General features: G+C 36.3%; 6 protein-coding genes across 6 annotated transcripts; 3 read left to right on the top strand and 3 right to left on the bottom strand.

Annotated features, from left to right (window-relative positions):
* Positions 1–3: 3 nt before the first annotated feature.
* Positions 4–771, top strand: C9374_008450 (uncharacterized protein; the record flags this gene model as incomplete). The annotated part of the gene is made up of 1 exon (XM_044698528.1): positions 4–771. One exon carries the CDS (start codon positions 4–6, stop codon positions 769–771), a length of 768 nt encoding a protein of 255 aa, XP_044545569.1.
* A 203-nt stretch (positions 772–974) lies between these two features.
* C9374_008449 (uncharacterized protein) lies at positions 975–2,397 on the top strand (the record flags this gene model as incomplete). Its single annotated transcript, XM_044698526.1, has 2 exons — positions 975–1,343; positions 1,393–2,397. 2 exons carry the CDS (start codon positions 975–977, stop codon positions 2,395–2,397), a joined length of 1,374 nt encoding a protein of 457 aa, XP_044545568.1.
* A 105-nt stretch (positions 2,398–2,502) lies between these two features.
* C9374_008448 (uncharacterized protein) lies at positions 2,503–5,611 on the bottom strand (the record flags this gene model as incomplete). Its single annotated transcript, XM_044698525.1, has 4 exons — positions 2,503–3,488; positions 3,566–4,113; positions 4,157–5,048; positions 5,128–5,611. 4 exons carry the CDS (start codon positions 5,609–5,611, stop codon positions 2,503–2,505), a joined length of 2,910 nt encoding a protein of 969 aa, XP_044545567.1.
* Positions 5,612–6,086: 475 nt separating this feature from the next.
* On the top strand, positions 6,087–8,476 carry C9374_008447 (uncharacterized protein; the record flags this gene model as incomplete). The annotated part of the gene is made up of 4 exons (XM_044698524.1): positions 6,087–6,556; positions 6,602–6,796; positions 6,849–7,043; positions 7,084–8,476. 4 exons carry the CDS (start codon positions 6,087–6,089, stop codon positions 8,474–8,476), a joined length of 2,253 nt encoding a protein of 750 aa, XP_044545566.1.
* A 30-nt stretch (positions 8,477–8,506) lies between these two features.
* On the bottom strand, positions 8,507–10,137 carry C9374_008446 (uncharacterized protein; the record flags this gene model as incomplete). The annotated part of the gene is made up of 4 exons (XM_044698523.1): positions 8,507–9,312; positions 9,402–9,616; positions 9,696–9,768; positions 10,020–10,137. The coding sequence occupies 4 exons, from the start codon at positions 10,135–10,137 to the stop codon at positions 8,507–8,509; spliced, it is 1,212 nt and encodes a 403-aa protein (XP_044545565.1).
* A 144-nt stretch (positions 10,138–10,281) lies between these two features.
* C9374_008445 (uncharacterized protein) lies at positions 10,282–12,221 on the bottom strand (the record flags this gene model as incomplete). Its single annotated transcript, XM_044698522.1, has 3 exons — positions 10,282–11,303; positions 11,361–11,670; positions 11,787–12,221. 3 exons carry the CDS (start codon positions 12,219–12,221, stop codon positions 10,282–10,284), a joined length of 1,767 nt encoding a protein of 588 aa, XP_044545564.1.
* Positions 12,222–12,353: the final 132 nt, after the last annotated feature.

Here is a 12,353-nt window from a genome sequence, read left to right as displayed (position 1 = left end):
AAAATGTCTCGTGGAGCATCATCAGGCTACGATAGATTCATCACAGTCTTTTCACCTGAAGGAAGATTGTATCAAGTGGAGTATGCCTTTAAGGCCGTTAAAACACCTGGAATTACAACAATTGGTATTCGTGGAAAGGATTCATGTTGTATTGTAACACAAAAGAAAGTACCCGATAGACTTTTGAAAGCCGAGTCTGTTACTCATGTCTTCAAAATTACTGATCGTATCGGATGTGTAATGACTGGAAGAATTGCCGATGCCAGGGTGAATGTCCAAAGAGTAAGATATGAAGCAGCATCATTTGAATTTAAATTTGGATATGAAATTCCAGTTTCATATTTGGCAAAGAGAATGGCTGATCATGGTCAACTTTTTACTCAATATGCTGGTATTAGACCACAAGGAGTGGTGATGATGTTGATTGGTATTGATGAAGAAACAAAGGAACCACAATTGTACAAGGTTGATCCTGCTGGCTACTATGCTGGCTATTTTGCTACAAGTGCTGGACAAAAAGAAACAGAAGCACAAAACTTTTTGGAAAAGAAGTTAAAGGATATAAAGCCAAGTGAAGATAGTACTGAATGTGTGTTGTCAACCCAAGAGACAGTTCAACTTGCAATCGGAAGTTTACAATCAGTGCTTAGTCAAGAACTCAAGTCTAGTGACATTGAAGTTTGCATTGTTTCTGGAGAAGATCGTAAATTCAAGGTCTTGACTGCTGACGAAGTGGACACTGTTTTGAATGCCCTCGCAGAAAGAGATTAATTATTTTTAAATTGTACACAATCATTCGAACATTTTCAATACATTCCTTGCACTGCTGTATTTATCTCAATATTTCTTGGCTTTATGCCAACAAGCTCGAAAGCTGCAACAAAACACAGGCCTTAATCATGGCCAGGAGAAATGAGTTTGAACATTTGGAACTCGGGAGTTGCAAACTCCTTTCAATTCCCAAACAGAAAAAAATGTCTTTCGAATGTCCTGTGATGAATCATGCTCCCACGAACATGCAATACATGTTGAGTGCGATCGAGCACTTGGAAAAAGTGAGCTTGGCAACCTTTCAACGGATTAACGAAAAAATCGATGAACAACGTCAAATTCTACATCAGGTTCATCAACGAGTGGCTGTGGTGAAGCATTCGTTGAAGAATATTGAATCGGAACGAAGCAGAGAAACTCTCCTCGTAACAAGTAGTCCTGTTTTCCCTACTCCGTCCATAGTGAGCGACAAGCCATGTTTCTCTATCGTTCGCGATCGAATTACAGTACCTGCCATGACAAAAACTCACTCAACTCCATGTATTCTAAAAAGTCCAGGTGTAAATATGCGAGTAAGTGTTATTACTAACTTTAATTGTCCTGAAACCATGTTTGTAAAAGCTCAACATGCTCCATACATGGTCAACAAGCTGCAACCATTTTAGAACCATGTCAAAATCGTTGTCAGTAGCAACTGGTGTTGGAAAATATCATGAGCGCCCAATTTCATCTGTTGGTGAGCTTGTTTGTTTCAACACGAACATGAATGTTTTCCATAACTATTATGCTGTGGATCCTCTGAATTCAAACACCACATCAATCGGCCAAAATTTAAAGCAGCAGCAACCAACCAGCACTGATTTTCTGTTGAAAATACCACCTGCTCCTTATTCACTATCTTTCAATTCCATTTATGAATGTATTCAGGCAAAAAATCACCAAAACGATATCCAACCCTTTGTTCCCATCATGAGCTCCTTACCTGCACTGGAATTGCCATCCGATCTCAACTTGCCAAATATTGCATGTACTAAACATTGGGAACATGTCACAGAAATGCCACCACTTCCATGTGAGATCTCTCAAAATCCCATGAGTACTATTCAACACGTAGAGAGAATGAGTGCAACTGTGGAAGATGTAAAAGAGGAGAATGCTTCTCAAACCATCATGCAGCAAGTAGCCCTCACGGAAGTTGATTCCTCAATGGTACCATCGACATGCTTATCACCTCAAACCCACGAGCTGGAAATGCCACTTCAAATGAATAGTTCAATAGAAAGAGATATTAATCAACAAATGGATGCCATTCAAACTAACTCTAATGAAGTCACGTGCAACAATGCAAATCAAAACGCAACGGATCAAATAGAACAGCCAACTTTGATGAATGAAACCATCTTCTCAACAGCAGCTTCTTCAACTCTTTGGGATTCTATCACCAATTTTTCGAGGGATAGTTTGAGACGAACAGTGGTAAATGCACATAAGGATCCACATGAAAGTTCCAATACCAACCCTGTTTACAGAAACATGATACGAGTGCTGGATTTGAGGAGAATAGGCATTGAGGGTAATGTGGATGAAGATGATGATACCTCTTCCGCTATGACTGACACATGGTAATCAGATATTTCAACGTTGATCTCAATTGTTAAATAAATTGTTAAATAAATGAATAACGCTTTGGCTTTTCTCAGAATTCATAGCTATGCACGACAAGCATGGTCATCATTGCTCATCTGATTGTTTGTTGCTCTGGGTTGTTGAAAATGCAGATTTTGGCATGTCGAAATAATGGTAAGCATTAAAAATTGCATGACACATCTTAAAAGCAGCATCTTTTTTAGCGTCCTTTTTCTTGGAAAATGCATCTCCTCTTACTGTAGATACTTTGTCACTAACGACACTGCAAGTGTAATAGTATTGATTGAAATTATTAACTCTCATTGTCAACACAAAATCTTTGAACTCTGGGTTAACTCCAAAATTAAGTTTGCAGTGATGAAATAGACAAGTAATAGCTGTTTCGAGAGTAATCTTCTCTTTGAAAATGTTTGCATCTGTTACTTTGGTAGTCGTTTGTTTTCGTTTGAGATCAATCTCTTGAATGGGTACTATTTCTTTGAGAAGTTCAGAATTCTCTCCGTCATTGATCTCGATTGGATCTTTAGTTTTCTCTTTGTAAATTTCTGTCCAAGTGCTAGGAGGAAATACGACAAGATCTTTGTCCATAAACTTTTGTAATGCTTCAAGGGAGGCAGCGTTCTTCGCATCTCGTTTAGTTTTAAAAGCCTTAGAAGTAGTAAGGACAAAGTATCTGGCTGCCTGATATCCATTCATATAACAGCTTCTATCAATATTACTAATTGTAATAATTATTCGAGCAATAAAACTTGAACCAGTTTTTATGACTTGCATTACTGGTTTTGCTCCAAATAATTTCTCACACGTGTTCGATAATACTGATGATTGTGTTATAGTCTTTTCAGTGTAGTGATAGAGACGTTGGACAGTTTCATCGTTTGCAATTTTCTCAGAGTTAAACCATAAATACTCGAAAATGTGACCGAGAACCATATGCTTTAAGCCAGAGGTCTCTTTTAGATTGATATTCCTCAGATAAATATCAGGATGTATTCTTTCTGCCTTCATCAAAATATCGACAGCAGTGATCATTTTTCTTTCTTGCATTTGATATCGCTCGACGGATTTCTCTGGTATTGTTTTTTTGATAATAATGTACAACAACATTGGATGAATCGTTGGCAATCATTGAAATTCAAGTACATACGTCCAGAATTTGTGTGAAGAATACAGAAAAATTCACTATTTCGAGATCTGGCTCTTCCTCTTGATTGAATGAGATTTAAGGCGCTATCAACCCCATCTAATCGCACGACTAAACTGCAGGATGGAATATCAATACCTTCCTCAGCCACACTTGTAGAAATTAAAGTATTAATAACGCCAGTTCTAAAGTTTGTCAAAACCGTCTGCTGCTGATTAGAGGTCATTCCTCCTGTAGATGAGCTTTTGCCGCGGCCAAGCAGAATGTCTAGTTTAAGGAAACCGCGAAGAGCTGGTTGAGTCTCTAAAAACTCTTTAGTTTCTTTACATCCAAGTCTGGTTTTTACAAAAATCAGCGCTCTCATATCTTGAGCTTTTGATTTGTATTCTGTTAATAATCTTGCTAGCTCAACTCTCTTATTACAGTTTTTTGGAATTATTCCTATTGAATGCTCGTGTTCATACATGGATAGTGATATACCGCTTTTAGACAATAAGGAGAGGATTTCCTTATTTTCTAAAGAATTTAAGAACTTTTTCAATTGCTCCCACCTGCACATGTTAGCATTTCTGAGGCTATAAATTGTAAACTTACGCATCATAGGGTGATCGGTGATCATTAATCATGAGACATTCGTTAAGAATAGACAGAGTTTGGCATAATAGAACAATCATAGGCTTGGATCTATCTCTAGTTTGTAAAAATTCTGTTAAATGTCGATTGTCACATTCCGTATCGTTCGATAATTCTGTTGTGGGTATATGTGACCTTTTGTTAATCCACATGTCAGCCTCATCAGTACCAAATTTATCATCATAAATGTCAATATCTCCATGTAAATTTTTGCCACATTTTTCAAGAAGCAGCATCTTAACTCGTCTAATAGCGTTATAAATATAAGATTTTAGTCTCTCTGAGTGAGGGTCCATATCTACACTTTTCATTTGAATGGGAGGTATGTACACATACTTGTTCAACTCTTCTTCGTTTTTTTCTACACGTCTCACTGTACAATCCAAATCATGGCACAGTTGCAAAATTTTTAGGATCGTTTCACCAACTGTGTTTTTAGCAGCAGGTGAAGCACTTAGCCCCACAATTCTAGGAATGGGAAATCCAGCCAACTTTCGAGGTTTATAAAAATCTCTCATAAGCACCTTGAATGGATGGTTAGAATGCGCATGATGACATTCGTCAAATATTATTAATTGAACATCCTCCATTATTCTTTCTTCATTGTTCTTCATGGAATTAAGAAGTATTTGTACTGTACAAACAATGACATCATGATATTCTGAATCTTCTGTCCAATTTTTCAGCCCTTTTTTGTCACTATGAAAGGCACCTACTCGTGGAATATTAAATTCTTGGAAGGCAGTTGCTTGCTGATCTACAAGAGAAATTTGATTTACAAGAAACAGTATCTTCTTTGCTGGATTTTGATCAAGTGTATCTCTGATCAAAAGAGCAGCAATAAATGTTTTGCCTTTTCAAATAAATTCACAATATTTTCAAAATGTAAATTCCCATTATCTACATGTAAAATCAATTCTACAAACACATACCCGCACCGGTTGGAGCTACAATAATCGTATTTTCTTTTTTGCAATGTTCAACTAATTCTTGTTGATAACCTCGTGCTTGAGAAAGTAAATCGTCACCACTGGTTGAGAATGATGAAGATTCGCTTGGTCGATCATTGTCGGCCATTGTATGGTATGCTGAATTTAAATCATCCTCTTCCATATTATTTACATCATCTTGGTTTTTAAATAAATTAAAATTCGTGAATTCTTGCATGGTTGCAATGTTTTCAATATTCATCATGGAGTTATAAACACACATCTTGTCTTTAATAATCGGTGCTTTTAATATCCTCCGTTTATGAGCATCCAATTCTACATTATCATCAATGACTTGGCACTTGTTATACAATTCCGATGAGGGGCTGTAGTCATGAGAATTCCAAGCATAGCCGGCACTATTCAACAACTTTAAACCCGTCGTATGTTGTTGCTGGCCACTGTTGCAATTGGACGATGAGAACATTTTTTGTGTCCGATTTCATAAATTTGAAAATATTTTCATCTTCTCCAGCAAGATAACATCCATACTATTGGCTAGTTCCGTACAGAGCTTCTCAGTATCAGAGTCCCACTGTGTTTCATTCATCACACCTCTCCAAGATTTTCCTTGTAAGGAATGGATTGTTGTTTTAGATTCGTAAATTTCAATTTTCATAAATATAAAAAATAGGAGGAGCGGAAATTTCGTTGCTGAAAGAAACCACAACAACGACGACGGAAGAGTCCAACATCATCAGATTTTATACGGATCAACAACACAACAACCGTCTATAACTCACATCATCATACTTTCTTGTTGTTGATTCGTTTGATCTTATAGTTGTTACCACGTAAAAAGTACATCGGATCAGCAACAATTAAATTGGTTGTATTTCCAACAATTTGTGGTAGAAATTATAATAATCGAGTTATTGTAGAGACGATAAACAATACTCACAATGAATTCGTTTTGTGTGTTGAGCGTTTCAATTGCAGAGTTTGACAAGCTCTGTGGAAATAGTTTGACACATACCTATCCGAGGGATGTACATTTGGAGAAATATTATCCTACTCTAAATATTGCAGACAAGTGCATTCCAGATGGTGGACATATCTATTCCGAAGATCAAACCGGTATAATTCTTCCAATTTCTGAAGATAACTCGGAATTGATACAAATACTTCAAAAATATATTCCATCATTCAAAACATCAACAACTCCATTATCACCCAAGACACCAAGTTTAACAGTTGATAACATCCCAGTAATTCAACAGCCAATTGGTCAATATTTATATGGAAGCGTACTTTTCAGGAACAAGCTCGATGACCGAGTGAAAAGAGGAGCTATTCAAAAGAGTATTTTAGTTGTCGCCACAAAACCATTATTCACGTTATTTACACCTCTAATGAGAGATGCAATTGAAAGGTGAGTGTTAAAGTATTTGAATTCTTTTGCTAAAAGATATTGTAGAATAATTAATGCAGAGGAGGAACATATACAGACAACAGATCCAATTGAGCTCGAAAAGAAAAGTGCAAAAACTTATGAAATTTTGAAAGAATTTTACGACAGTTTAAAGGTTTCCATTGATGTGGCGTCTTCCACGTTTACTAAGAAATTATCTGTAACATTTAATGACAAACAATATGCGTTAAAGGTGCCAAAGTAAGTTGGAAAAGGCATTTCTTTAATATTTGATAACATACAAATTCAATAGATCCAAAGAAGATACTTATAACGGAGCCTCTTTGATCGATTTTATAACGATATTCGAAAAACATATTTGTTACATATGGGAGGCATTATTACTGTCTCGAAGAATTTTATTTGTTGGGTCTCCTGCAAAAATTGTGACCATGTGCTGTCTGTCATGCCCTCTGCTCATTCAACCTATGAAGGGTATAACAAATAGGTAGGTTTTTTGAAATCTCACTTGATACGACTATTTCCAGAATTTCTCCATATGTAACAATAGGAGATCCAAAGCTCAATGAGATAGTTTATGTATGTGGAATGACAAATCCAATACTAGAAAACGCCAAAACTAGTTGGGATTATTATGCAAGTATAGCAGCTGGAAAAGTTTTATACAAGAAACAGAAAATGTCATTGGTAGCCAAGTCAGAATTTACAGCATTTATTAAGCAAGTCTTGTCAGGAATCAAAAAAGGAAAGAGTGAAAGTTGGGTGAGAGAACAATTTAATCAATTTAATTTGAATTTTCTCAAGACTGTACCTAACTCGAAAAAAAAGATTATTTCCCAAGTATTTATTTACAGTAACCTGTATCGAAGATTTTGCAGTTCCTCCTTGGCTGTTTCTCCAATAACGCCGACATCCCCTGGAGTTGACATGTATGGAAATAGCATGTACAGTAATATTAGGACATTTGCAAAAGTTGGACTAAGCCTGGATGGATCTGAATCACCTTTGAAAGTCATGTCACCCAAGTTAGTTAAAGACAAGCACTCAAGAAGCAGTAGTGGTGAACTGACAAAGAAATCTCCTCGAACATCAGCCCTCAAAACAATTTATCGAAAACTTAATCCATTTATTTCGACAAAAAGCGATTCTACTTTTTCACACAAAGAGTTAATACCCTTGGTAATATCCGATGTAGAATTAGAATTCCTTTGGCCCTATATAATGCCAAATAGCGAATCAATGCTAGATTGGTCAGTCACTGGTCATGTGACATTGTATAATATGACGCTATGCATCAAGGATGGCTTAAATACATTTTATTCCAGGCATAACGGACCTCTTAGCCACAGATATGAGAAAGTATTGGCGAACATTCATTGCGTGTTAGGACAACTCTTCAAAGAATCCGATAACACTAATATTATTTATTCTCAAGAACTGCTAGAAAGTTTGGATAGAAAAACTCTTCAAGAGAGAGAAAAAGCTTTGTTGGATACGACAACTAAGAATAAGAGAGACTGCTCTTTCATTCATGTGAAATTTGAGAGGCCTATTGAGGCTGAATTTCTAGTGATTAACTCTGAGGTGAAACAAACATCTCAACGATCCCTATTTGTTCACAAGATCGTACGTCTGCATCAACAAGACAACAAATATATATTTTCAGACAATCCAGAATATGTTGTGTATGTGGTCAACAGATTGAACGATGAACAAACAGAACTAACCCAAGTCCATGTCATCAAGGCAACAAATCTAAGCGAAAAGAGAGACAAATACACGTACTACAATGCAGCCATTGAAACAAGAAAGTTGCTAATGGAACGGCTGAACGAAGACATGACCGATTACACCAACTTTAACACAAGCGATTCTGAGAGTGATGACAATGGCAGCGAAGAAGAAGATTTGTCGTTATAAATTAAGGTAATTTAAAGTCAATGCAAAATTTTATTGGATGTTTCTTCTTCGTTGTTTCTTTTCCTCTTCACGTTGTCTCTTTTCTTCCTCCTTTCTCTTTCTCTCTTCCAAATAGAGTTCCTTTCTCTTGAGGTACCATGAGTGATATTTTGGAATCTTGATAATTTCATTGTAAAGTGAAGTACCTAGCAACAAAACTGCAAAACCACCAACTTGAAGCCAGTGGAATTCTTCCCATCCGATAATAAGTGAAATAGCCCAAATGAAAATAGTACGACAACTGTCAATTGTTGATCTAGTAGTTGAAGAAATTCTCTTAGTAATAGAAACACCAAAGAAGTTGAAGAAGGCAATAGAAAATACAGATCCCAATGTTGAAGCAGCAATCTTCCAATTGTTAATACATTGAGCAAAAGCATACACTGCATTTTCAACACTTCCATAATCACTTCCTGGAATCCAATATAAAACAAATAAAACAATAGTAGTCATAGAAAGACCCCAATAACCCTCCCAACCAACAGCTTGCAATGGAGCAACTTCATATCTGCTGAAGAATTTCTCTTCAACCACAAATTGAATAGCAGCTAAAATTTGAGCCAAAATAACCAAAACATCTCCCAACAATGGAGATCTAGCAGTTCCTGACTCTGTCTTGTACAAAACTGAGCTCAAACCGACAAGTACACAACCAATCACAATGCAACATAAACCAGCCCAGTGGTGATAATATAATCTGGCTTTCAAGAAAATAACAGAGAGTAGACCAGTGAAAACGACCAAAATACCTCTCAACATTTGATAGACGGACGCATCTGTATAAAACAATCCAAAATCTATTCATCGTCACACAAGATATTGAATTTCAAATAAAGTGTCATTCAGAGTTGTTTGTTAAAATTCAATGAATAGTGAGTGTACGTACTGAGCAAAGTAGAACCACCCAAATCACAACAAGCTGGAATCCAAAAGATGAGTGGATTGGTGAATGGCTTTGGCTTCCTCTCAACAAAAGCGGTGTCATCGTCACTAGATTCCTCCTCCTTGGTCTTTTTTCCTTTAATTTTGTAATAAAGTAATTGAATATTGTGAGGAATGAGACAGAGTAACTCTCCCAAAAACATGGCAGCTGTTTGGAAACTGTGATTCAGAGAAGATTGTGAAATTGAGCGAAAATGAGTATGAAGTGAGTGGAGGAAAGAGACATAAAAGTACATACAATGCATGTTGGAATGCTGTTGGTGGGCCATCACCAATACCCTTTGCATTACTGACATCCTGTAATTTAGTCGCTATTCATTGTGAGAGACGTTTCCACAATTCAAAATAATTTTCAAAGATATTCGGATGTTGGGGGTCATCCATTCCGTCCACATTCATTACGAGTTCATAAAATCATGATCAACAATGGAAAATAAATCCATCGGGTGATGATGTATCATCATAAAAGTTTCAGTATCAATAACAAAAACAATAATAAAAAAACGAAAAGTTGTTGTACCAATAAATCATGTATACATGATCGTTTGAAAACATTACATACTAATCGTATTAATGGTACCCGTAGTCAACATGGCCAATGCCAAGAACAAGGTGTACAATCCACCAAGAGTAAAACACCCCCGAACATACTGGAGTGCAGCCCGAACTCGTGGATGCATTTTTTCGTTTCAAAACAATAATTTTTTTGATTTAAAAATCTTGAATCAAGCACGAGAGTTGGAAACTCAACTGTCCTTCCATCATGAAATAAAGAGTCACTTTTATGAGATGGCCAATAATGAGGGATATTCGAGTACTAGATTTCATTGAGAGGTTTGTGATTGTTGTTGTTGTTGTTTCTTGCGAGAGGAAGACAAATTCATCACTTGAGAGAGTATGGGAGTAGTTGGAGGTTTCTGACTAGGCACTTGTTTGGGAATACAATTTGCTTGTTGCTGAACAAGATGGGGTGCAACAATGCTGAAAGAAAGTCTCTTAATGAATTGATCAAATAAATCCCTGCTCATCATTCCAAGTGAGGAAGTGTAACTAAAGTAATAATGGCATGATGGACTTTTCACAAATACACAAATCTGTCCAATTTTGAAGGAATCCAGCTGATAGGAAAATTCTAATTGTTTCGCTAGATAGCCAAATTCACCAACCTGTATTTCTTCTGATGATACTAAAACTCCATTTGATGATTGAAGAATTTCAGAAATTACTCCTTGTACTTGTTCTTCAAAATTGAGTGGAAGTAATATCTTAGCGTTAAAGTTTTCCTTTTCAGTGTTGTTTGATAAAATCTGGACAGGATGAAACATAAACACATAGCCGTCTTGTACTTCCATGTGCATAACGGATGGATAGCTCATAATTAGCTCTTTTGACAATTTCACTTCTTTTGTGTCAACTTCTAAAAGAGATTTCGTAACGAGACCTTCTCTGATTGCTCTATCAAATACGGTCTCCCCTTCAATGTGATTGTTCAATAAATTAGTCGTATATTTCAGTTGATGCATGAGTCCCATATTATCTTGAATAATTACAATCTTCTGGTAGAGAGCCACGTTTAACATTACATTATTTACAGGTAGGGTTTGATTGAATTGTAAAATACAAAATGCACAGTGCTTATACGGCTGTATTTTTCTATCAGTAATCATTGTCATGGGTTGTATCACTTTAAAATTTGTGACCTTGCTGCTGCCTTTTTGCAGCCTCTTAAATTGTTCTTCAAGTGTCGAATTTTTTGTAAATATCTGTGTACATAGTATATCTTCTTTGACAGTATCACATTCAAGAGGGCTACTGAAAATAGGTACACCACTTGGATATGCCAAACCTTTCAATGTTATTTACAATGATGAAATGCTCTGCTTTGAAAGAAATGTGAACATACCTTTTTTCCAAGAAGGAGGTAGCCTTATTTCATAAAATTCAAATCTATAAACGGCATACCCGTCCTTGTCTATTTCCTTTTCTTCTCTTCTTGAAGATTCCTGAGTAGAAACACTAGAATTTGTGGACTTTCCTGATGATGGAGAGGATGACAATTTAGATTTTGATGATGGAGAGGAAGGAGACGAGCCAAATCGTGGTGATGAAGGAGTGGCTTTTTTAGGTATTGATTGCACTGGTGGCGAGGTTGAAAATGAAGGAACATCTTGAAAATCAAATTTCACATTTTCACCTCCAATAAATTGCTCCTTCTGTTAGATTAATAATTTTGAATGGAATAATATTATTGTTGGTGTGGTTCATTGGGTTGGATGGTTAAATTGCGGCGAATATTTCCAAATTAATGCTTGATGTTTCACTAACTTACCCATGACAACAAATTAAAATTCTCCAAATATTCAATAAATTGCTCCTCGCTCACCAATCCGTCTCCATCCTTATCCAAATCTCGTTTCAAATCCGAAATTTTGCTTTTAAACAATTCTGTTTGCATTGAAATTTGCTCAAACCGTTCCTGATATCGTTTACTAAGAGAGGGGTCTATTGTTCCAGCTTTTAATTTCCGAAGTCTTCTTTGATTCTCTAACTCTTCAACACTTCTATTGTGGATGGCATGTATGAAGTCTAGCAAGAATTGCGAAATTTCGTCGTTTTGTAAATATCCATCTTGATCATGATCGTACTTATTCCACAATACATCAATGCCGTTTCGAGTAATATACAAATTTCCTTCTTTATGAAACCCTTCTTCTATTGCTTGCGCTTTCAATAAATGGTCATCTCGTTCAATGTACCGTTTCATTTCCGATGAAGTAGAAAGTGGTGAAGTGAGTGTAGAATTGCCCATCTCAAACTGTTTGAATGTTGTTGTTCTTGTTCGATCTGTTGTTGTGAGGCGTTGTTGATGTTGGTTTACGATCTGAATTTGTGATAG

Source organism: Naegleria lovaniensis (genome assembly GCF_003324165.1).
Source record: "Naegleria lovaniensis strain ATCC 30569 chromosome Unknown tig036, whole genome shotgun sequence".
In the NCBI taxonomy this organism is placed as follows: Eukaryota; Heterolobosea; class Eutetramitea; order Acrasida; family Naegleriidae; genus Naegleria; species Naegleria lovaniensis.
The sequence above is the reverse complement of the archived record's forward strand: the minus strand, read 5'-3'. Positions and strand labels throughout refer to the sequence as shown.